Source organism: Archocentrus centrarchus, chromosome 7 (genome assembly GCF_007364275.1).
Source record: "Archocentrus centrarchus isolate MPI-CPG fArcCen1 chromosome 7, fArcCen1, whole genome shotgun sequence".
Lineage (NCBI taxonomy): Eukaryota > Metazoa > Chordata > Actinopteri > Cichliformes > Cichlidae > Archocentrus > Archocentrus centrarchus.
The window spans coordinates 32,354,807-32,380,640 of NC_044352.1; the positions used below are offsets into that span (position 1 = coordinate 32,354,807).

The window sequence follows — 25,834 nt, forward strand, 5'->3', positions numbered from 1 at the left end:
AAAATACCAAAGTGCTCCGAAACAGGAAGTGACACAATACCGCAGTGAGAGCCAACACCAAGTGACAGCGCCACCAAGCAAACTTTATTCATCTATATATAAACTTTACTTATTTACTTACGACAATCGCTCTATCGTACGGAAGCCGAGAGCGGCCATGGTACGTATAAACTTTTTTCTGCTGGTTTTCTTGAGATAAGATAAATAACTCGTTATCTCGAGAAAACGGTAATCGTTATCTCAAGAAAACAAGCTTTGTTTTCTCGTGATAACGAGTTAATTTACCGATGGTTTTCTCGAGATCACGAGATGATTATCTTTTCTTTAATGCTCATGATCAGTTGTTCTTAAAACATTTACAAGAACGGACTCGGACTGGTGTGACAGGCATTTGAAGAAAGGAATCAGGTTTAACACACACTAATCATCCCAGTACAAACAAAGTTCGTTTTCTCGAGATAACCATTAGAAAAAAGTTTATACGTACCATGGCCGCTCTCGGCTTCAGTGCTATCGCCTGAATCATGTTGCTCCTATGTGAGAAGGTGATGCACTGGCTTATGGCATGTTGCAAATTTAATTAGGGCTGCAACTATTGATTATTTTTAGCAACTGAGTATTCTATTTATTATTACATTAATTACCCAAGTAACTGGATAAGAATTTTTTTTTTTCGTATTAACAGTTCATCTGCATATTTTAACTTCCGTACTGCAGTTTCTCTTTGTGAAACAAACAGGGTGGATGGAGCAGCTACAAAGTTCTCTTCACTTACTGATCAGGTGGTTGATGAAGGACCTCCAGCTTTTCCCCAGTAAAGGTTTAATGGTGGTTACAGGGGTGACCATAGACATATATACTCACTGGTGAGGCAAGGATGAGACCCAAAACTGTTTTGCCTTTCCTAAACTGCCCTAGCAGGCCGTTAGCAGTGGAGGGTGTATTTGAGGCACCACAAGCCATCTCCTGCAAGCTAGCTAGCACTGACCCATACTGTGACAAAACAGCTGTGACTGCTTTGCTGCCCATCTTGTGGGACAGAGGGGTTTCATTTCAGTGCATGGTGGATTCTCTGCTTGTGCTATTGCTGCATGGATTGCCTTACACTTCCCTGACTGAGAAAAAAGGACTCCAAGCTGGTTGACCCAGTCCACTGCGTCTCTAATCAGAACTGAGGCTAAGCAAGCTTTCTGTGCAATTAAATCAACACCGTGGGCTCCACAATGAACATGAAGTGCTAGTGGCTGCTCTTGTTTTATCAGTGCCTGTGCACCAGCATTCCAGACATATCAGCTGCTCCATCATAAATCTGACCTCGTAAACCATGAATTGGTAGAGTTTAATCTCAGACGCACATCTTTAACTAGACCAGGGGTGGGCAACTTCAGGCCTCGAGGGCCGGTGTCCTGCAGGTTTTAGATGTGTCCCTGATCCAACACACCTGAATCAAATGGCTGAATTACCTCCTCAGTATGCAGTCAAGTTCTCCAGAGTCCTGCTAATGACTTCTATATGTGATTCAGGTGTGTTGGATCAGGGACACAACTAAAACCTGCAGGACACCGGCCCTCGAGGCCTGGAGTTGCCCACCCCTGAACTAGACAGTGCCCATTGTCATCTTGTCTATTTGCCAAAGTACTGGACAACTGTGCATTTATAGGATGACTTTCTTGTGCAGTCACAGAGACAGCATGGTGGTGTGACGATTTTCATGTGCTTTCAATTTTTCAATAGCTTTTTTTCCAATTTTTAAATCCAGAAGTGATAAAGATGGGCTCTCATTTTACAGCAAATGGTGAGAGTTCGTTCAATTGTCTTGCAATAAAAACACAAAACCCCCTTCTGCACCACAGCCAGGGAAAGTCCTTGTACCAATTTTCTTGGAAATGTAAAGTTCTGTTGGACAGACCTTGAGTTTCTTTGAATTTTGGATGTGGTTGATATTGCCCTGTCCTCTGTCCACTGACTTCAGAGTCTCTCAGCTGTCTGTCCCTAGTCTGAACGCCCTAAAAGCAAAGTCACAATGTCAGTCGATGCCACGGGACTGTATTTACCACAAGCAAGCAATCCAGTTTTTCCACCTTTTTGTTAAATATCTACCTTCTTGTAAAATATCTACTGTTATGTGTTACTCTCTCTTACCTGTTGGTCCACTCCTGTCTCTCCCTCACTCTGACTTCCTGCCTGAAGCCTCTGATGTCCCTGCATGGCATCAACGTATTTACAACAGACAACATTACATATTGTAATGTACAGTATTAGCATGTGATTACTAAAGCTAAACAAGTATTTGTTAAGGTTTTTAGCAAACAGAATAAATATTTTTAACAACTGATTTGCAGATGTATTAGGGCTGAAAAATGTATCACGATATAAGAGTATACCCTTATATCGTGATACATTTTTCAATATAGATAATTCTTGATTAGTTTTATGTTTTAAATATCTGAATACTGCCAGATTGGTGATGTGACTGTTCCTGTTTTATCCACAGTTTACTCTTGAGCTGTTGTACTCATTTTCTCTTTTCACTCCATGCCACTTTTTTATTTTTGAGCAGTTATGAGGCACAGTGGCGAAACCTGAAACTGCTGCTGAGCAAGTTACTCAACAGGTTGTTGATAGGTAACCAGTAAGGAAATTATTTAGTTGATGCCACCAAGCTTGCTTAGCTGGCTGAGGCTGAGCGGCTAAAGCCTTTCCTCTGCCTACCTCCCCCAGAAGAGTTCACTGACAACTGATAGAATGTTCAGTAATTGCAGCCGTCTGAGTATGAATGTGTGTGGATGTAAGACAGTAAGTACTTAGCTGTAGAAGGAAGTGCTTGTATGAATGGGTGAATGCAAACCATGGTGTACAAAGTGCTATATAAGAACAAGCATGTTTACCACTGAGGACTGTAATTACTGTATGATCTGTTTCAGTATTTTATTGCAAACATTCAGTTGAATTTATGGTAGGCTTTTTTTTTTCTGTTTACAGTAAATTAGTACAGAAATCTATTAACATATCAATTTATTCTGCCTTACAGAGACCTGGTTACAGCAGGATGAATGTGTTAGTGTAAATCAGTGTTTCTCATATGTCAGAAAACCCTTGCTGTTATTGACACTGGGACCCTTGGAGGTCATTCTGTACCTCTCGCAGCGCTCATGCTGTTCCTCCTTGCACAAAGGAGCAGATTCCAGTCCTGCTGATGAGTTAAGGACCTTCTACGGCCCTGTCCAGCTCTCTTAGAGTAACTGTCTGTCTCCTGGGATCTCCTCCATGTTCCTGAGACTGTGCTGGGAGACACAGCAAACCTTCTGGCGAGGGCATGTATTGAGGTGCCATCCTGGAGGAGTTGGACTACCTGTGCAACCTCTGTAGGGTCCAGGTATCACCTCATACTACCAGTAGTGACACTGACCCTATAGCCAAATGCAAAACTAGTGAAAAAACAGTCAGAGAAGATGAGGAAGGAAAAATGTCAGAGGCCTCCACGTGTAAAACCATTCCTGTTTTGGCGGTTGTCTCATTGTTGTCCCTCTAGTGCACCTGTTGTTAATTTCATTAACACCAAAGCAGCTGAAACTGATTAACAACCCCCTCTGCTACTGAACTGACCAGATCAATATCCCAGAACTTTAACTGACTTGATGCTGCACTTTGATTAAAAAGTGTTGTTTGAATTTTTTTGGAGCAGCAAAGTGTGGAAGTCATTCTGGCTACGTGAAGCTACAGTTTAACTTGTTTTTTTCACCTCCAAGGGGGGCACATTTTCAGTGCCTTTTGTCTGTCTGTTTGCAAGATGGGCATTACTGCATAACTTATACACATATGCAAGGTAGATAACTGCTGCACAGATTCAATTTCTTAGGCTAACATCCAATAACTGCTGCTGTTTGAAGATGGTTAATAATATTTCAGCCACGTCAGGAGCTGAATCAGAGTCCAGCCTGTGTTCTTATACTATAATGATCATAATAAAAGTAGAGCAAAGATAACTCAGACAGGGACTGGGCAGGCTGGATGACTTTTCTATGTTTCTCATAGAAACACTTTCAGTAGATTGTTTAATCTGTTGCACATCTGAAACCTCCTTCTGTCGGTAATGTTTTACTTTGACCTCTATCCCGTCTGCCAGCATGTGCAGAGCGGGGCTTATGAGCTATACTCCAGCCAGACACAAGGGGGTGACAGAGAGTTTCAGCTTCACTTTGGGGAGCTGTCGGGTGGTCCATGTTTTCTACGGTCACTGCCCACAGCACGAACATGCTTTCATAGGAGAAAAATTAACATGGACAGCCCAGTTCAAGCATATCATCATTAACTTTTAAAGTCATACAGTTGCTAGTAGTGTTTTCCTATCAAGAGAGATTAACGTACAATTAATGTACAGCAAATAAATATTTGATGCATTACATTCACTTTTTAGCACGTGGGTGTACAAACATGTAAATAGAAAAACTGACAGGCAAAAATGTCAGATGTATGCAGACAGTGACACAAACGTGAGTGGTATTATCATCATTTAATGGTGGTCTTTCACTCAGACTGGGTAACAGGCATCATCCAGCTGTTGATCTCAGTAAATAAAAAAATACAGACATTCTGTACTCAAGTAGAAGTACAGATACTTGTGTTGAAAAATACTCTAGAAGAAGTTGAAGTATTGATTGAACTTCTTTACTCAAGTAAAAGTGAAAAAGTACAGGCTCGGAAATGTACTCAAAGTAAGAAAGTAAAAGTAGCTCTTTGGAGGACGTGTCTACCTGCTATTTCTGTGCAAAGCTAACTGAACCTCGTGCTATTTTAATGTAATAATAAAACTTTATTACACGTGAGTACAAACTTTATTTCAATCTAAATTTGAGTTCTAATGAATGCGCTCAGCTTGAACACTGTCATGTAGAACATGAACAGAGAAAAAGAAACTTCACATCATAAACAGATCCAAGATCTGATTTGAAAAATGAAAGCTTTAAATTTCCAGTTCATCAGATGTCACTGAGCAGTCCTTACCTTTAAATATAACCTCTCCTCCTCACTTTCTCCCATCTGTCTCCATCTCTGAGTGAACTTCTCTCTCTTTCTTTTCTCTCCCTGGAAATACAGCAGCTCTTCTTTTAGCTACCAAAAAAACTGTGTTACAAACTGCAGACACTTTGCGTATTTGCTCATATTTTTTGAGCATTTAGAAAAGTTGCATTTAAAATGACCTGCAACAACACCTCCCTTTATTTTTGCTCGTCTTCAGTAGCGCTAACCGCTGAGTACAGCGCTATAAATGATACATAAATGATGTGGTTTTAACTCTTTCATATCTTTGTATGCGATAAACCCCGGGGATGGATACGCCAGTACGATCGTCCCTTAATGTGTTATTGTTCCTTCATTTAGGCTCAGATCGGTTTGATGTTCGCACTATGGAAACTAATCACTTCCATGTCCCAGTTCTGTTCATTATTAAGCAGCCTTCAAAGGTATTTGCCAACTGTTTCAAGCAGCAGCATCACCTCACATACATAGATGGACCTTTTCATTAGTTTCTGATGCAAACAATGTAATCACGATCTGCATTTTTTAATTAAAATGTCTCATCCTCCCAAAACGTACTTAACTATTTAAAAGCCTATAAAGCTGAGACATTCATTATAACATGTTTGCCTTTATTGGTAAAACTTGACATTCATTACAGACTTGGATGCTCTGAATGTTTTCAGCTAAATATGAAACTGACTGACCTCTGACCTTTAACAGTAACTCAGTGAAACATCTCTGCTGTGGCTGTCAGGGCGCTGCCATCTATTAGTGAAGCTGATCTTAGATCAGATTAAAAATAGTTAAACTGGAAACATCAAAGCAATTTTTCTGTAAACATTTTTCAGTTTTATCCAGTTATGGCAGAAATAATGAAATTCTCCATTAAAAAAAACAAAACAAAAATGAATAAAGTGAGGTTGCTATTCCATCAATAGAGTCCATTTTTTTATATAATTATTTGAGCAAATAAACTGAACTGAATTGTCATAAACTGCAGCAGAAACAGTTTTTATTAAGTAACAAACTGGCCTGAGGTCAGCTCCCCCGGGGTCTGCTGCTGTCTCAGTCACTTACACACAGGTCGCTCAGTAAAGTCAGTCTGAGCTGTTTCTCCACATTCTTCTCTTCTCTTTCTGTCTCTGCAGTTTGTCCGTCAGGCTGCAGCTGAAGAATTAGATTTGATAAATCAAATGTAAAATTAGGATTCAGCTTCATCTGATGGAGATTCAAGTTGTGTAAATGATGACAGCAGACATGATAATAGGAATTATATATTTGATAACAAACTTTTATTCTGTTTATGATGATATCAGAGTGGGTCAGGCTGATTAAAGTGACTCGTCATGCTCCACACTGACACGTGCGATCCTCCATCCATCGGAATAAAATGGAGGCTCTGCTCTTTATTTGAACCCCAAACCATCTCTATCTGCTGCATGCAAACAGGAGTCGTGCAAGCCATGACTCTCACCAACAGTCCAGTTCAAAATGAACACTTATTAGACTTATTAGACAAGAGAAAGCAACAAATGCTCTCATTTGACTAGAATGAAACAAAACATTTTTATCTACAAATGCACTTACACAGACATCGAGTCACATGACTTTAAAGATGTCAAATGACAAGTCACATATTTATTCTTAATTTTTAATGTGATAAAAGTAAAAACGTAAGTAACTCCAGAAAACGACAAAGTCCAAAAGGCTGCAATTAGGAAACAGGAATCCGGGGGAACATAAAAAGAGGAAAACAGACGGCCAGAAAAAAAGAGTCGGGGAAAGAACAGAGTTTTAATGCAAAGGCGACTGATCGGAAATCACGGGAATAAATGATAGTGGTACAGAAAAAAAAAAAGAAGGGGCAAGGAACAAAGGCAGGAAGTAAATAGGGGCAAAATAAGAGATTACAATGCAAGCACAGCACTTTAGACTAATGTTTCCCAACAGTGTGCCGTGGCACATAAGTGTGCCGTGAGAAATCATCAGGCGTGCCGTGGAAGATTATCCATGACTGGTTGTGACAACAAAACAGGATTATTTTTAAACTTTTTAAATGTGTCCACCAAACTGAATGGAATTGGAAATTTCCTTTTTATTTATTTATTTTTTTCTGGTTAGATCTCTAAGTACACAGTATCTTATCAGTTTGTTTTCATTTTTTCAAAAGGCTAGTCTTAATTTTTACTTTAGGTTTAGATATCTGTAACCTAGGTACAGATGTTACAGTTGATTTTAACAATAAACTGCTGATTTCAAGTGTTTACACTGCAATTAGGACAAAATGTAAGTTGTTTATACACGACAGTTTTCCATCATCGAACTGCCTATAACAACAGCGGGCAGTGGTAGCTATTACATAAACATAAAAAAATGCACATGCTGTAATATTAAAAACCTTCCACAGAAACACTTCCACTTCCTTCATTCCTTCAGAGCAGAATGCAATCCTCTATTTAATGCCTCCCACCATGTGGATCCAGAAGTTGGCCTGCACAGTCCATCCCAGCTTCTCACACTCAGAGATTTGCTGGAGAAAGTGCTCCCTGGCGTCTGCCTCAGACTGCTCCTCCTGGAGTGCCACACGCAAGTAGCGCATGTCCTCAGCAGCACTCAGCTCTGGGATACCAGTGAGCAGCATGAGGGAGAAAAGAGTCACCAACAGACGCGAGTGGGCGCGCAGGGACAGGTATGCTTCTGTGCAAGTGTCCTGGGTAGGTGTTGGAAGCAAGTAAAGGCAGACAGAAAAAAAAAGGGAAAAACTCTCATAAGAAAATATATGCACAAAGATAATAGAAGAAACGCAACTGGCATTTAGATCTTCTATAGTTGTTAAAGGTGAAAAAAAGACCAATTTCACAAGTTCTAAGTACTTGTGAAAATAACTGATGAAACTCCACCATTCCACAATCAGACAGGTTTTGTAGAAATGGAGGAAATTTGAGGGGTGGAGCGTATCCCAGCTGACATAGGGTGCGAGGCAGTGTACACCCTGTACAGGTTGCCAGCCTGTTACAGGGCCAACACAGAGAGACCTATGGGAAATTTAAAGTGACCAATTAACCTAACTGCACGTCTTTGGACTGTGGGAGGAAACCGGAGTGCCCGGATAAAGCCCACACAGACAGGGAGGGCGAACATGCAAACTCCACACAGCGAGAGGCCCAGGCCGAGGCGGAATCAAACCCAGACCTCCTAATTGTCATTCTATCCGTGAGGCAGCGGTACTAACCACCATGCCACCGTGCTTAAGATATTCATTTTCAATAAGACCTAATAAGAGTGCTGCTGTGAGCCACAGGCAAGTGTTGATTTAAAAAGCACTGAGAGGTCTTTTTATGGCAATTGTTAAAGCATTTTAACACAATTCCTATCCAGTGGGAGGTGCTGCAGGAGTATGGGGTGTGTGGCCCGTTGTTGCAGACCATCCAGTCCCTGTACAACCACAGCGAGAGCTCGGTCCATATCGTTGGCAATAAGTTGGACTTGTTTCCTGTGAGTGTTGGACTTTGCCAGGGCTGCCCTTTGTCACCAATTCTGTTCATAAATTTTATGGACAGAATTTCCAGGTGTAGCCTAGAGCAGGGCTCCTCAACTCCAGGCCTCGAGAGCCCCTGTCCTGCAGGTTTTAGATGTGTCCCTGATCCAACACATGTGAATCAAATGGCTGAATTACCTCCTCAGTATGCAGTCAAGTCCTGCTAATGACTTCTATATTTGACTCAGGTGTGTTGAAGCAGAGACACGTCTAAAACCTGCAGGACAGGGGCTCTCGAGGCCTGAAGTTGAAGAGCCCTGGCCTAGAGGCAGAAGGCTTCTGCACTGGTGGCCTCAGAATCTCATCTCTGGCCCTGGGGCAGACCCACGACATGCTGGAGAGATTATACCTCTGGCCTCGGAATGCCTTGGGGTTCCGAGGCCAGGGTGGAGGTGAGCTGGTGGAGGTGGCTGGGGAGAGGGAGGTCTGGGCTTCTGTGCTTAGGCTGCTGCCCCCACAACCCAGTCACAGATAAGCAGAAGAAAATGGATGGATGGATGGATTTTAACACAAACCTGCACAAATAATAAAGCCATCTTACCCTAAACCGCTGAAAGTAGAGGCTGTTGCGACTATTGACCCTGCCCATGACATACAGGAAGTCAGGTGTGAGAACAAAAGGTGCACGCTCCCTGCTCACGCCAAGAAAGTGCTTCCTGTTACCCAGGATGTGTCCGAAGTCAATGTGAAACAAGTTCCCTAGGAGGCAAGACTATTTCAGTTTTTTTCTGTTCAGTCAATTCATTTGTTCATTCATCAATTCATGAATTCATTTTCACCATGTAGCTTGTCTCATGATAAGTAAAACCATCTGTTATATCATAAAAACATAATGGTTAATCAGTAAAGAAGATATGATAACAATAGCCAATGAATACCATCCTCTGTGATCATGATGTTGTCATTGTGTCGATCGCCTATACCCAGTACATAAGTGGCCACACAGTAACCGGCGCAGGACTTCACAAACTTGTCCACAGTCTTGAAGTGCTGCAGTCAAATTAAATCACAGTCTAACTGGAAGGGGTGATGCATACCATATATGTATGAATTATAATCCTGTCACTAGTCAGTATAAAAAAGATTCATGTTTTAGTGTTTTAGACATTTTTAGAAAAAATTGTAATTACTTAATATTTATCTAAACAAGACCAATAACTGAGAAAAAAAACTGCCATTGCCTTTGATTTACTTACAATTTCCTGGAGTGGACACTTGGACTTGAGCCACTCGAACAGAGCGTTGTTTTTGAAGGCTCCTGTTGTTCCGCCTTGGCTCCTCTGGACTGCAGCGATTGTCGTTGCATTCCTCACAATCTCAATCATACCTGATGAGGATGATGTTGATAATATGACATTTTCTCCATCACTTTTTAAAACCACTTTAAATACAGTAAACTAATTCTAGAAAAAAAATACAAAACATCACGTTAAGATTATGTTATGATTCATAATTATCAACATTTTCCAAAGCATACGATGGGGGAGGGGGGTTAACACCTAGGGTACGCATTTCAAATTGTCAGAAAATGTCGGCCAGTCTCTGAAATTTGGGCGCTGTCGCCTGAAAGTCAATGGCAGCGGCATCCACGCCACTGCACTATTGCGTGGTCTGCTGCTATATGGCCTCCGTTCTGTCAGGTCAGTTCAAAGGCCTCATTGAATTCTCTAAAATAGGCATCATCGATTCCCAAAATGACTCTACTGACGATATTAGACATTAACAAGCTGTGAGTGCAGTGCAACAGGTGTGGAAAGCAGCCAAAGCCGCTGGAGATAAATTCGACAAGAAAGTGGAAGCATTGTTCCAAAGATGGAAACCATACGCAGTAAACCGCAGAAAACCATGATGGATTTTATTCAGAAGGTATGTACATTAATTCTGTATGTTCCTGGTGTGTTTTCATCTATGCAGGCCCTTATATTCATGCATAATCTGGTGATTGGTGGCTGTCACTATGGATAACTTTTGTGTAACCAAACTCGCTGTTGGCGGTCTTGAAAATTGCTAAAAGTTGCTAAAGGACGAATTGAGGTCCAGGGGTGGGGGTGCTGAAGAAAGGTCAGGGCAATGCCAGAGCATGGAACGGATCCAGTACGAGCCCTGTATGTACACAAAACACGGTGACAGCGGAGTTTTCAGGTTTCCGGTGTTGTGTCAAAAAGGGATTTCCTGTTTTTTTTTTTCTCTCGCTAGATCCTTGCACTGTAGTATCATTTCAGGGCAATTTGCAATCTCTCACCGGACACAGCCAGTTTCATTCACAATCTGCACATGCAATCTTGCGACGGTCCTGTTCACCTTGATTTTGCAGTGACATAGAAAGCAAAATGGTGACCAGAGTGAATGCGAGGGGGAAGAAGCAGAAAAGGGGAGCACAAAAGGATAAGTTCAGGCTTCTTATTAAAAATGTGATGATGGATATTCAAACAGACGAGTGCTTTTAGCAGCTGATTGGATCGATAAAAAAATGGGATTATAATATTTTTGTTGTGCACCCTTTTTACCAATTTCTGCAAACCCATTAGTGAGAGGAAATGGCTCCCTGGGACACGCTGAATTCATGATATATAAGTGTAAGTTTGCTGGTTTACGTGCAAAAAGAATTATCTCTCATGTTCTAGAAACTAATAGTTCTGCGTTGGTCCTACATGTGTAACCGGAAATCCCCTTGAACTACCTACACTGTAACACAACGTAACCTGACGTGCACCTTTTGAGAAATTTAACTACACATCCACAAGGATTGTAGTTACCGCGTAGGCTTCATAGGTGATTTCCAGTTACCTGTAGAGACTCGAGGCAGAAGTCTAATTCAGGCCTAACTGTTCACCATCAATCAAGTGGGCATGACATTTGGCATTTAACATTAGCAAGCTCATTCTAATTGGCTAATGTCACTGTTAGCTAATTAGTGGGCAGTTTACAGTAAGATCCACCCCTTTCTTTTCACATCACTCAAACACCAAGTTGGCAAATGGGAAAATACTCTTGAGGTTTCACGAACAGGACTTCACAAACAAGAGTGTTTTATACTGTTTATGGATTTATGCCACCAACACAGTATCGGCTTACTCTTTAAAACAAGTACAATAAGTATTTGCTTGAACTTTATAACAAACCATCCAAACCATAGATAGCTTATACACCAGCTATTAACTCATTAGCAAACATTATTAAGTATAACTTCAACCATCACTACTAAATAAAGCCATCCAATATCAACTATGGGAAATCTGAGACACTGTTAAACTGTACTGATGTTGATACCTATGTTTTGCCCTGTGGAAATGCAGCCATATGGAATTAGATTGAGGTCCAGCGATTTCTCCTGCCAGATGGAGTCCATCAGCACCAGCGTCTAAACAGAAATGCATAAACATCAATGTGTCTCTTCATCCAGATGTAAATTAACTACCAATGACACTTTCACTGAGGTTGTTTTTTTGTTTTTTTTTAAAGAAAAGTACAGTTGTGAATCATCAGCATAACAATGGTAAGAAATACCAGTGCTATTAAGTAAATAACCCAAGGAAAACACAGATAATGAAAACCAAGAATTGATCCCTGAGGGACAGAGGAAGGAGAGGAGCAAATGAAGAGATATAGCTATTAATATGACTTCTGAAGTGTTGGTCAGATGAGTATAATGAAAAACATTTGAGAGCAGTACCAAAGATGCTAAACCATTTCAACAATCTGTCAATCACAATGCACTAATCAGTGCTCCAGATAATTCAAGAACTAAAACAGCACATTCACCTTTATCTGAGCACAGAAGAAATGAATTCACAAACACAAAGCATCAGCATTCTTCTATGAGGAAGATCATTCAAGTAATGATGGTAAAAAAGATCTATTTGACCTGAATGATCAGCATGTCCTGTCTAAGGTCGTCGCCCTCTTTGAAGATTATTCCAACAGGTGTTGCACAGGTAGGCGATGGCATGGGAGAGAACTCCAGCCACAGAGGCTTCTTCTTTGAGGCCATTACTTTGCATTTATCCAGCTGCATCAGAGGGATGGAAAGCAGACCCATTTGTTTATGTGGCTTTTTCCCCCAAAGCCTTTTTGATTTAATTCAAATAAGTGATGACATATTTGAGTATTATTGAGAGAACTACTTATGTCTTCTTTCCTTATTGTATTGTGCTGTACTTATTGTAAACACGAAATACAGAATATGTAAGAATTTTTCATTTTTTTCACAGTTCTTGTCACATTACCTTTATATTGATTATGACCTTGAAGCTTACAAGAAATTCATTTTAAAAAATGGCCAAAGAGCAATTCATTGGAGATTTGTGTGGCCATAAAAAATGTACCGTAGAATTGACAACATTTTCTCAACAATATTCAAAGCTACAAGCCTATCAAGCCCTGACTTTCCTAAATTCAAGCCTGGTAGGGGTCCTTGGGGTCTAGTTCCAGGGGTCTTTTGGTGCTAGCTTTGTGTTCTCATCATAAACTGTGTAAGTTGTGTCTGTTACAGCTTGTCCTTCCAATTAAAGTGTGAATCTATCTGCCTCCAGCCCTTACCCTCAAACAACAACAAACAAACAACACTTTTACTATTGCTCTGTGCAGGGAGTAAAATTGTAACCTTGCACAGATCATATGCAGAATCATGTGCAGAATCTCCTAATTCTTGCTTTTAATCAAGAGGCTGATCTCATATGCTGTGTATGAATAATGCACATGGTAAACTTGGAACATAAGGGTAAACCACACAAAAGACTCAACATGTAGTATTAAAAAAAACCCACAACTAACATTTTAATAAACCACATTTTCACATAACTGTAAAGCTCAATAAGCAAACAGAGACAGACGGTTAGCAAAGCTTACCAGGATCCCTCCGCATTTAATGCGAGGGTCAAAGGGCAGCAGGAATTCATTTGGCAGGTTTTTGGCTCTAAGGAGTTCCTGAAGCTTGAGGGGAGCTACAACAAGTGCGAAAGACATAATTTAATGATATCAGTGAATTATATTTCATATATTTATATTTGTGTACATTTTGAGACAAACTGGGCCAACTGTATTTGGTCTGTATAATCACCACAACATACTTTTAGTCAATTACTTGGGTTTCAAATGTCCTTCAAAGGGGACCTGTTGTCCTCATTCCAAGCTCCATATTATTACTATTACTGGATTCTCCTAGTCCAGCTCTGCATTATTTACAGTTCAAAACTATTCTAACTTACCTTAGCTTGAGCCTTGGTGTAACCCCTTTGTTCATTCACTTCCTGAAAATCTGTTTAGCTTCGGTTCCTCTCTTACTCACATGGATTAAATACACACATGCTGACCTTATTTGAAACTTTAATGTGGCCATTGTACCAGTATTATATTAGAGAAAATAGAGGAAAGAATAATAGGTCCATTTTAAATTAACTCAATTCTGTATTTTAAAAAATGGAGCTCTCCAAAAAATGTTCCCTGTCATGTTCCAGTGAAATTCAACTTATATTCATGAACTGAAACTCAAGGATAGTCTTTAAATAGTTTTAAAGACCAATACATATTTTGATGTGATTATGACATATTAGTTCAGAAAAATGATGTTTCCTACTTGTAGAATCAAGGTTAGTCTTGTCAGGGTACAAGTTTTTAATGGAGACAGCGGCATCTCGTAGGGCCTCCACAGCCTGGACCTGCTGGGTGAAGCTGTCGAGCATGGCCTGACCACAGCCCAGCAGGTAGGCCTCCAGGATCACAGCCATGCGCTGTCGGAAGTACAGACACCCTGCTACCTCACTGCGGACGTACCAGAAGAAGAAGTGTCCGATTCTTTTACTCTGCAGTGAAAGATGTGAGTGAGTCAGAAAGCAGGATACAGATGTGGCTGCAGTGCACAGCTTACTGTGTAAAAACCTCCATCATAGCTCCAGCACTCTGAAAGGCTGGACATGTAAAAAATCTGAAAAAATGATTTTCATTAAAGCCCCAAATAGTAAAAATACTCAATCAGACAGGTGTTTTTATCAAGCAATGTTGTTTAATAAAGCACCTGTTTGAGTTTTATTCAGAAAAAAACAAACTTTTTATGACGACTGTGAATGAAAACACAAACGATCTAAATTAAAAACAAAATCTGAGGCACGTTCAAGCCTATCGTGAGCTCTGAGGTATTCATAATTGTGGCAGCTACTTTTGTGTTTTGTATATGAAGTCTGAGTTGACAAAAGTTTTTATACCACAGGTGCTGATCAGCAAGCCTAAGAAGAACATAACAGTGCTTTATATTATATGCAAGTGTTTCTTTAAGTGGCTTTTGTGCTGTCTATCTTCATTAGGAAAAAACAACCTGTTTTGTCTAATAAAACTATTTATGGGGTGGCTGTAGCTCAGTAGGTAGAGCAGGTCACCTACTGATCGGAAGGTCAGGGGTTCGATTCCTGGCTACTCCAGGCTACATGCCAATGTATCCTTGGGCAAGATACTTAACCCCAAGTTGCTCTCCGACCGTTCCGTCGGAGTGTGAATGTGTGTGAATGTTATATAATTAAAAAGCACTTAGCTTAGTTAACATGGAAGTGCTTGTATGAATGGGTGTGCATGGGTAAATGTAAAAAACGTGTTGTATAAGCGCTTTGAGTGCTCTGAAGAACTAGTCCATTTACCATAACCTAATGACACCCTTATCTATATGACAGTACACAACATCAACAGTGAATGCTTCATGACTCGCCCGCAGTGCTCTTTGGATGAGGAACCGAGCGAGGAAACTGTCATGATAAGGTTCCACTTTTAGGGTCTGTAAGAGTTAAAGGTGAAGTGCAAACTAATGGTCACACATTAATAGTCTCAAAACTTCTTTTAAATTATATGTGTGTGTGTGTGTGTATAGGGGTGGGGTGGGGGTGGTAGTAATCACTTAGAAAACGGTCAGTGTTAGACTGGATGACAACAAACAGTTCACTTTTGGCAATATGGATGAATCTGTTTATCTGTGTAGACACAGACACATACCTGCACCAGCTGAAGCAAATACTTCAGCACATCATCATTGGACAGGCTCTCCAGTCTCTGGACCGCCAGTCGCCTGGCAATCTCATCAGCATAATCCATGCTTAGTAGCTCCAGGGCCACTGTTAAATCCAGTTCCTCAGGATTCCAGTTTCCCAGTAGCCAGTGCACATCTTCGACCACTCTGCGGCTCATCCAGTCAACACTGCGCAGGTAGTGGGGGAGACTGGAGGAATAGCGGATGCTCTCCTCTCGAAACCTTCTGAGACCTGCCGTTCTGGTATCGCTGGTTGAAGACGGGGATCTAAGAGTTACAGTTTCAGGCAATTTTGCTTGCAAATACGATTTTTTGATAGGCAAGGGTGGGGGAACAGTTCTACAAGATTCTTGAGGCTCAGATTTGGTGGGGGTGGGACTGTCAGAACATTCAGAGTGGCTGATGGTATTTGGGACGACCACAGGGAAGCTGTAGCGATCAAGAAGGAAGCTGATAGCCATGGAGTCAGCTATGTCTGGGTTTGTAGCAGATGACAGCTTGTCTGCCTGGTAAGTGATGGCCTCATCATCCAGGCCAGGGTGGGACCACATGTGCAGTGTGTGGGGGCCCTGGCTCAGAACGGACCTGCAAGGATAGGTGTCCCAGGTTGAGATGAATAATAGTTAATTTTATAATACTGCAAAAAATGACTTGAGAAAATGGTAAATGGACTAGTTCTTATAGAGTGCTTTTCTACTCTAGCAGAGCACACAAAGTCATTTATACAACACGTTTGAATTTACCCATTCATACCAGTACTTCTTTCTACAGCTAAGTGCTTTCTGTCCAAAATTCACACACATTAATACTATGGCAGTTGTATTGGAGGGCAACTTGGGGTTCAGCATCTTGCTCAAGGACACTTTGGCTTGCAGACTGTAGTAGCCAGGGTAGCCAGGGATCAAACCACCAACCTTCCAATTAGTAGATGACTCGGTCTACCTCCTGAGCCACAGCCACTCCCAAAAATATTGCCTCAAATGAAGAAAGTGGATATAAGGGCACAGGAAGAGAAGCCAGATCAAGTTTAGCAATGATAAATACAGATCTCAAAGCCAATTTTGACACTAAGCTTGATAACACATGCAGACATATGCAAATGTTTTGCAGCTGTAAGTACAACCACTCACATGGGATTTGCAGCATCTGCAAAAGAGTAGCTCCCTACTTGTAAACACATTCAACTTCATAAAGTGATTAGCTCTCAATTAATTCATCATGACTTGTTGTGCAGGTAAATGTGTTGACATTTTCAGAGCTGATATACTTTGGCTACATCTGAAATGCCATACAGTACATAAGTGTGTCCAAACTTTTGACTGGTAATGTATTTAGGACATTAAAATAGTAGATTTATTTGTGTGCCTGAAATCTATGAAGCCCATATTATAGTACACCAAATATGTAGTAGGAAACATGAGAGTGTGCAAGAACAGGACATGACTATGACATAAAAACCCAACAGTGCATTTCAGCATGTGACCTTGTAACTTAGCTGGAAAATTTTGGAAGTATTTTGCAGGCTCACATTGGAAACTACCTATGGCTAGCTTTACAGAGGAGACAGGAGACTTTTAAATGACCATATTATCACTACTTGATATCGTAACACTGCTGAATATAGCACAAATTGGTAGATCTGGGGGTGCTAGAGACTAGCCAGTGGAGTGAGACTGTTTCTTGCTGAGCTCCTTTTCAACTTTACTTTGTTAAAGAAAATGAAGCAGTATTTTATGTTATTGAAGTGCACCTATAAGCAATGCACTTTTTTGTCCATTGTGATGAATCTAACCTCAGAAAATATAAATACCAGACCCTCCAGCAAGAATCTGCACCTCCCCATACATACCAATATTGGAGAAATGAATGTAGAGGAGCTTAAAGCCGAGATCCTCACTGATTTGAAAGCTGCACTGTCTGCTTTTGTCACCGAAGAGTCTGCTGATCTTAAGAATGAGCTGCAAGCCATCAGGACTGAGTTAGCAAATGCTATATTAGCTCACAATGAGACTGACCGAGTGAAATCTGCTTTAAGACAGTGAGAGTGGTGTATCAATATGGTCAGATACCATGGCAGAGTCACAGCCTACCATATAGAAATAAAAGAAATATGTGAGGACATGAAGGGGAGGGTGTGCAGGTGTAATATCCAAATACTGGGGGTCGCAGAGAGCCTGGGATCAGTGCTGCTTTCCATTTACCTCAGAAGTCGGATGTTGGATCTGGGAGTTGGCATCACTCCCGAGTTGAGCGTGTTCGTGCATATGCATGTTTTTCTCTTATACTGTTAATAAACTTAACTTGTTTAACTAAAAACAGAAGAAAAAAAACTTGCCTGTGATCTATGAGGAGAAGGTTGACAAAGTAGAGCACCTTTCCTTTTCCTTTCTGCGTGTCTGGTATTTTGTTGACTGAAGGTGATGTTGGCTTTTGGAACGAAGCTTTTGTGTCTTTGTTCACTGATGGCCTTGAGTCCTTTGTTATTGGAGACATATCACTAGGACTTTCATTAATAGTGAGACCCAGCTTAGCTCCACGTGGCAGATCCCTAAGGAGAAAATCAAAGTCCAACCACTCATTCCACAGCACTTCATCTTCAAAGGCCTTGGGGAAGGAGCACACTGAAGAGAGGACCTTGTTACCATAGAGTATGGATGCTTCAACATAAACAGACTGAGGGCATTTGCTTGGAAGCTGCGGGATGTCAATACCAAGCAATTTGACTCTGAAATTTCTTCTGCAGTCCCACAAAGATATCATGAAGATGTCATCCAAATCCTTCCCTTCGAGTCTGAGATCATCGTGAGAACTGAACTGGCCACTGAAACCATCAACAAGTGGCCAGTCCACAAATTTGACAGCCTCTGAGGCAAGCTGCGACATAGGGACAACAGAGAGATGGAGCTCTTGGTTGGTTCTCAAACACTGTCGAACCCAGAGGAAATCACACAGAGTGTAGTCTCCAGATAAAAACTCCTCCCTCCCTGTAACTTTCAACACAAGATCATCAAAACTCTCACATTTAACTCCTTGGGCCTTCGCCACCCTTTCAAAGACTTGAAGAAGGAGTTCTGGTGTTGTGCTAAGCTCAGCCTTTATGCTGAAGCTGATCCTGCTCATGTAGTGGAAGGTGACAGGCAAGTCTCTGCTCAGCCATTCTTGTAGGTCATCTGGTAAGGAGGCATATGTTATCCAAGGCTCTGTGGCATACAGCTTGTTATCCCGATTCTTCAGCTCTTGTTTTCTAGGAGCTGCCAGTTTCCTACGGGTGAAGGTGAGTTCACCAAGTCGATCTGATGCTTCTTTCTCGAGGTCGTGTCCAATCAGATAAGTCAGGCACTGCCGTTGTTTCTCCTTCTCCTCTGGATCAACTGCCACAGGTGGTTTAACCAATATGCGTGCTGTTAGGCAATGAGGGTCATCATGTGACCATGGAATGTCTAATGTCCTGATAACCTGACAGTCGTCGTAGGCTTCATACCAGTCACCACCTCTGGCATACAGCAGCGTGTATTTCTCAGGGTCCAGTATCGCAAAAGGGTCTGGATGGCAGTTTTGCTCCTGTGCCTGAAAACATAGGGTCATATACATATAAATAAATAAATAGGTTGGTCACCATAGTTTAATACAGTACTGTTCAAAAGTCTGAAAACACCCCGCATTTCAAAATACAGTGCTCAAAAAAAATGCAAGGAACACTTTTTAATCAGAGAACAGCACCAACTCATTTAAACTTCTGGGATATTGATCGGGTCAGTTCAGCAGCACAGGGGGTTGCTAATCAGTTTCAGCTGCTTTGGTGTTAATGAAATTAACAACAGGTGCACTAGAGGGACAACAATGAGACAACCCCAAAACAGGAATAGTTTTACGGGTGGACACTGGCATTTTTTCCCTCCTCATCTTTTCTGAATCGTTTTTTTACTAGTTTTGCATTTGACTGCCCAGGAGCTTAATTCAATTTTATTGATATAGTGACAAATCACAACAAACAGTCACCTAAAGACACTTTGTGATGCCCTGGTCACTCATGGTTATGCTGCATCCTTAATCATGCGCTGTTTTATTGTTTATTCAACCTTTGATGAGACCATAATGTACAGCATGCTGTACTGAACCCGACTTAAAATTAGCAATTAGCACCAAAACCCCATCAGGAAAATAATTATTGAGCTGAGTGTTATCATAATCATAATGGCTCTCCACCCTGGCCATTAAAAAAAGCAGTTTTTCTTCCCAGAACTACATCCAGTACAGACTTCAACAAAACATTCTTTGCACAGTAGGCCGTGCAGTATGGGTTTGCATACCTGCATACAGATGTGTAGCCTCAGCTGGTAGACGCTGCACTGTGCAGGGAGGATGACTGACACCGACTCATAGCCGATACTGATATTCTGATCCTCGTCGCCAGACTGAAACTCACAAATAAACTTCAGGGTGTTCTCAGAGCAGCTTTGGGAGTGTGGACGGGCAGGTCGATTCACCACAGCCTCCATTGAGTCTTCACAGAGAGCAAAAGTTACACAAAATTTAGATTTAAAAAAAATTAAAGTTCTATTTCTGCAAAGCCAGGCGCTGGTTTCTTTAGGTACTCTGGTGAAGTCCAGGTGAGTGTGTACCTTTATGACTATGGAAGACTGTGTGTTCCCTTTTTATGACTGCGAGGGGACTTCCTCATTCTTTTATACTGCATTTCTCAAACACCAGTGAACGTGTACTGTAATTAATGACAAAGCACGTACCAAAAAAAGGCACTTCCTTGTACCTTTTTTGGTACTTAAGTAACAAATTACAATAACTTTTCTGACATTATCAAAACTAATTATGGACAACATACTACAGCAAACACTCCTCATCTATAATTATCCAAGAGGGGCTAAGATCAGCTTCTGTATAAACCTGTATAAAACAGGTCAGCACTCTGTGTTTTACAGGAACACACCAAACCTGTTTGGGTTGTTGGCATCTGTGAAGTATGCTGGAATGTTAGTGCACAGTACTTAAAGCTGTATAATCTATTAAATAAAGCAGCTTAAGTTTAGTTCTGTTTTGCGTCCTGCATTTGGGTCCACCCCTCCCTGCCACACAGCCACACATGGCAGTTTCACTCCAAATCCAGCACCTGACTGAGACTGTACACTAAGTGGATGGAAGGAGGCCGAGGACTAGTGGGTGTCAGAACCACTGTCATGGATGAAGCAACAAAGATCCATGAATACATCAGGAATATGCCCACAAATGATCATGTGCTTAGTGAGTACCTCAGGCAGCAGAAACCTGAGAAAGAAGAGAATCAAGAGCAAAAACCATCATGGAAGGACAGGCCCCTGCATGGTATGTGCCACCTGCAGATAGAAGAAGTGGTCGATATCGAAAAATCCTACCAGTGGCTGGACACAGCTGGACTGAAGGACATCACAGAGGCACTAATCATGGCAGCACAGGTCGAGAATGACCGAGCTAAGATCCCGTGGAACTTCCAGATACAGACAAACTGGTGATGGCTAACCCACCAAACACGGTAGCGGTGGACAAGCACAGGAAGAAGGCTCTAGTGATAGATTTAGCAATACTGTACACCCTGTACATGTTGTCAATCTGTCCCAGGACTAACACAGAAACAGATAACCATGCACACCTATGGGCAATTTAGAGTCAGTGATTAAACTAACCCCATTAACTGCATTCCTTGGGGCTGTGGAAGGAAACCAGCGTGTATTGTACCAGTGTGTTTGCCACATTTTGTTTGAAACCAGTGCAGTGTGTCCCCAGCCTAACTCAGAATAAGTTAGGCTGGGGACACTAAGTCCAAACAGACCCCCATAAATCATAAATAAAATGGTACTTGTATAGGGCCTTTCTACTCATTTAGCACTCAAAGCACTTTCTACTACATGTCTCATTCATCCAGTCACTTGCACATCCATACAGTACTTTGATCTATGCCTAAGCACTCACACTCTGATGGATCTATGTGTGGCAACTTGGGCTTCATTATCTTGCCCAAGGATACTTCAGTATGTGGACTGGAGGAGTCAGAGATTGATCCATCAGCCTTCCAATTGGTGGACTGGGAGCAGCTGTGGCTGTTGGGAAGAAAAGCTTTTCAAAGTGGTTTAAAGACAGTCGGTAAGTTATGTCAGTGTATCAAGACGGGGCTTTTAAATGCTTGGGTTAGATTAAGTTACTACTAGTAGTAAAATAACAGGTCACTGTTCTGCAAAATAAAAGCCTGTAATAGAAGTTTTGTATTATATAAGTCCATGAATAAGTGAGATCTGCACACTATTATAAGTCTCAAAGGGCTACAGGGGGCCAATAAGATAGAAGTCTTTAACACCATTTAAGGCATGAAAACTTTTTCCTGATTTGCCTAACCTTTGTAATTTCTTATATTACAACTCAAGGCAAAAACAAGCTGGCGGTGTTTCAGAGGACAGGAGACATGAAGGATGCAGGATGAGGAGAGACAAACCAGCAGAAAGATGGAGCAGAGTTAACTGTGTATGAAGTAGCACAGAGCAGGTTAAAGGAACTGTGAGTACAGAAACACATAATACACTAATGTCAAGAGGCTAATTTACCATTAGAAACATCTTTCAGTAATTACATTAGCAGAGCTGAAAACTGCTGTGCTTATCACAAAAGGCATTAAATTTTGCTTAGTTTGAGGTTTGGAGCTTCACACTCCACAACACTAATGTGTAAATTATTGTTTCTTTGATCACTGCAGTTGTGTTGGTCTGTGCTAATGTATTTGGAAAAAGGTTTTCTAAGCTGGACTTTAACAGGAAAAACTTGCATGAGGTACCACAATGTACCACTGGAACACAGGAGATACTGATTGAAACTGTTCTCAAAATCTGGATATTAGTAGATTTTCCATTAAAAGTTATTCATATTTTAGGATCAGTGTTACAATGAAGCATATTTCTTTACATTTCTGGATGATTTAGTGTTGCTCAACATAAAACCAAATTTCATTGTATTCAGAAAACAAAACCTTTCTAATTGATTTCAAACTTTTGAGCTGTGGTGTAGATTTCACTTAGAGTGTGATCATTGATTACAGCAGTTGATACAGGAGCATCAGTACAGGGAGAGACTGTTAAAAAGTTATGAGCTGTCTTCCTGCAGAGAAAGTGGAGCTGGTCATCCTCAAAATGCTGCCAAGAGAGGCAGCTGGGAGGACTCAATGATGCTCTGCCTCTGTGGTGAAGCACAGACACAGGCCTTAAGCAACCAAGAGCCACTCATAAGCATGACAGATTCAAAAGCATCAACAAAGTGGACATGTTAAATACCTATGCATCACTAATCACAGAAAAGGAGCATGCAATAAAGTGGGCTTTTTAGGCACAGTTTGGTATCAGCCTTCAAACAGTTCAACTCAAGTTTTGTTGAAAGAGAGTTTGAAAAAAAAATCCTCATCACACTACAATACAATACACACTACTGCTAGTAACAATCACTGCAGTGTTGTAATGTCACTAGGCTATTCTTTACTTACTTTTACTTACTTGTAAAGTGTCTTGAAAGGTACCTATAAATAAAATGTAGTAGTAGTAGTAGTAGTAGTAGTATTGGCATCTTTTCATTGGCTTCTCTCTATCCAGTCCAGAATTTAAAATCCTTCTCTTCAAATCAGGTCCTGCCATATCTGAAAGACCTCTCAGTCCCACACTATCCTAACAGAGAACTTTGCTTTCAAACTGCAGGTTTACTTTAGCTTCTTCAAGTTTGTTAGAGTAGAATTGGAGGCAGAACCTTCAGCTTTCAGTCCCCTCTCCTGTGGAACCAGCTCCCAGTTTGGATTCAGGAGACAGACACCCTCTCTATTTTAAGATTAGAGTCAAAACTTTGCTGATAAAGCTTATAGTCAGATCAGATCACCCTAAGCCATCTCTCAGTTAGGCTATGAGATGCTACGACTGCTGGGGGACTTCACATTTTTTCTTATTTTCTCCCTTCCCTCACCCCCAACTGGTTGTGGCAGATGACTGCCCCTCCCTGAGCCTGGTTCTGCTGGAGGTTTCTTCCTGTTAAAAAGGAGATTTTCCTTCCCACTGTTGCCAAGTGTTTGCTCATAGGGGGTCGTTTGATTGTTGGGGGTTTTCTCTCTAATGTTCTAGGGGTTTTTTGCCTTACAATATAAGACACCTGTTGTTAATTGACACTATATAAATTGAACTGAATTAGACTGAAATTGAGTTTAAAGTCTAATCAAGCCTAAAATTATCACACACAGTTTGAAAAACCAGCAAAATAAAATACAGTTGCATCAACCACAAACTGACCTGCCTATTTAAATGCATCAATAGCAGCTTCTTCCTGAAGTCCTCGTCACCCTCAAAACTCGCAACCATCAGACCAGCAGCTGTTATATTTAACTTTAATTTAATTGTTTTTTCCTGTTTAAAAAATAAACATGGAAAAAGATATTTTGATTGTATGAGTTATTTTTTTTATGTATGGAAGTCCTTAAAATGCATACATGTATATATGAATATCCAGCAGTCATATTAGCCTCCTGAGATCCTATACCATCATATGGAGACATTACAGTGAGACTTTTCTTCATCTTACAATTCATTCTGTTAATATTTTCCTAAACAATTATGAGCTTATATTTTTATACTGTGAAATAAAGCTATTATCTCCAAATGAGGACATACTTAACCCTTATGCCCTCCTCAAATTTTGCACCGTCTGGATGCCTTTGTGGCAAAAATGTACACGCACCTAAAAACTGCTATAAAATCATCATACATCAATATTTTTTTGCTTTTTTTCATAAATCACTTTAAAATCTCTTTTCATAATTTTTCTCTTGTCTTCTTAATCGTGATAGAACAAACAGAGGATCCAATTAGTCCATCCATTCACTTCCGCTTATCCTGTTCAGGGTCATGCGGGGGGGCTGGAGCCTATCCCAGCTAACATAGGGTGAAAGGCAGGGTACACCCTGTACAGGTCGCCAGCCTAACACAGAAAGACAGACAACCATCCATACTCTCTTTCACACCTATGGGCAATTTAGAGTGGCCAATTAACCTAACCCCAGTAAGTGCATGTCTTCAGACTGTGGGAGAAAACCCACGCAGACACGGGGAGAACATGCAAACTCCACACAGAGAGAGAGAGGGAGGGGCCCGGGCCAAGGCGGAATCAAACTCAGGCCTTCTAGATGGTATTCTAACTGTGAGGCAGCAGTGCTAACCACCGCGCCACCATGCTGCTGGGATCCAATTAGTGACAGATGTAAATGAGAAGCTTTTAGAGGAGAAGAGGGAACTGGTACAGAAGATAATTGAGGCCAAGGAGATGGGCCGCAAGGGCATGAAGACCACCTCAACAGCTACCTTCACTCACATTTAACATGTGTTCATGCAGCTTTGTTTTGATTGGTTGACCCTCCAAAACAGATGGTCTTTGAAAAGCTGACGATTAGGGTTGTGTTTATGTGTACATATTTTAACCTTATTATAAAATTTTATGTTTAGCATTTAATGCAAAAGATTTTTTTTAATTAGTTGTTAGTCTGACGTGTTGGGCAAATTGTTGTGAAGTTGTGAGTGAGTGTGAACATCACTGGGTTCAAGGGTTAACCTCTTAGAAGTGGAAAATAAACAACTGCAGGACTAAACCTTGAAACTCTCCAAATAAGTCAGTAAGTTAGAGTGTGCTCTGAGGAATATCCACTCACTGTACAGCTTGGAGGCAATACTTGATACATCTTTATGTATATATTTCACTTCTATTGTTTTGTTTTTTTACTGCTTTAGCCTATACAAGACTGGTATTTTTCTATAAAGTTATTCAAAATGAAAGCATTGCTATTTGGCTAAATGTTCCAGGTTGTATTCTCTCTCAGCGGATGTTTCCCTTATTGTAATTTTAAAAAACTTTGGCAATAAATTTTAAAAATTCTGCCCACTGATGGTCTCTCTGACCGCATCCTCCATACTTCTGCACCAAGGTAAGGTAGTTTTGAGAGAACAACCTTGTTGTACTAAAATATTGATTGTTGATTTGTAATTTGGGCAATTTGCACATTATTGGTGGTTTGTCCTCAGTCTGACGTCAGGTTCCTGTGACAAGCTGGACATCCTGGATCCAATCTGTCGTGTGAAGGTGGGTGAGGGTGTGCTGGTGGATGGTACTCAGACACCTTTCTCCACTCACCCACCATCAGAGCAGGGATACCTGAATCTTACTTCTCCACTGATTCCTCCAGCTTCTACCAAAGGCACAGAGGAGAG

The 25,834-nt window shown here is 41.0% G+C and overlaps 1 protein-coding gene across 1 annotated transcript; it reads right to left on the reverse strand.

The window, feature by feature from the left end:
• Window positions 1-6,351: 6,351 nt before the first annotated feature.
• LOC115783181 (phosphatidylinositol 4,5-bisphosphate 3-kinase catalytic subunit gamma isoform-like) lies at window positions 6,352-20,068 on the reverse strand. The gene is made up of 12 exons (XM_030733885.1): window positions 19,880-20,068; window positions 17,905-19,136; window positions 15,536-16,154; window positions 15,255-15,320; window positions 14,136-14,361; window positions 13,409-13,503; window positions 12,426-12,569; window positions 11,831-11,921; window positions 9,757-9,887; window positions 9,439-9,550; window positions 9,102-9,259; window positions 6,352-7,732 (listed from the first exon to the last, which is right to left on the reverse strand). Exons 1-12 carry the CDS (start codon window positions 20,066-20,068, stop codon window positions 7,475-7,477), a joined length of 3,321 nt encoding a protein of 1,106 aa, XP_030589745.1. The 3' UTR covers window positions 6,352-7,474.
• Between the last annotated feature and the right edge of the window lie 5,766 nt (window positions 20,069-25,834).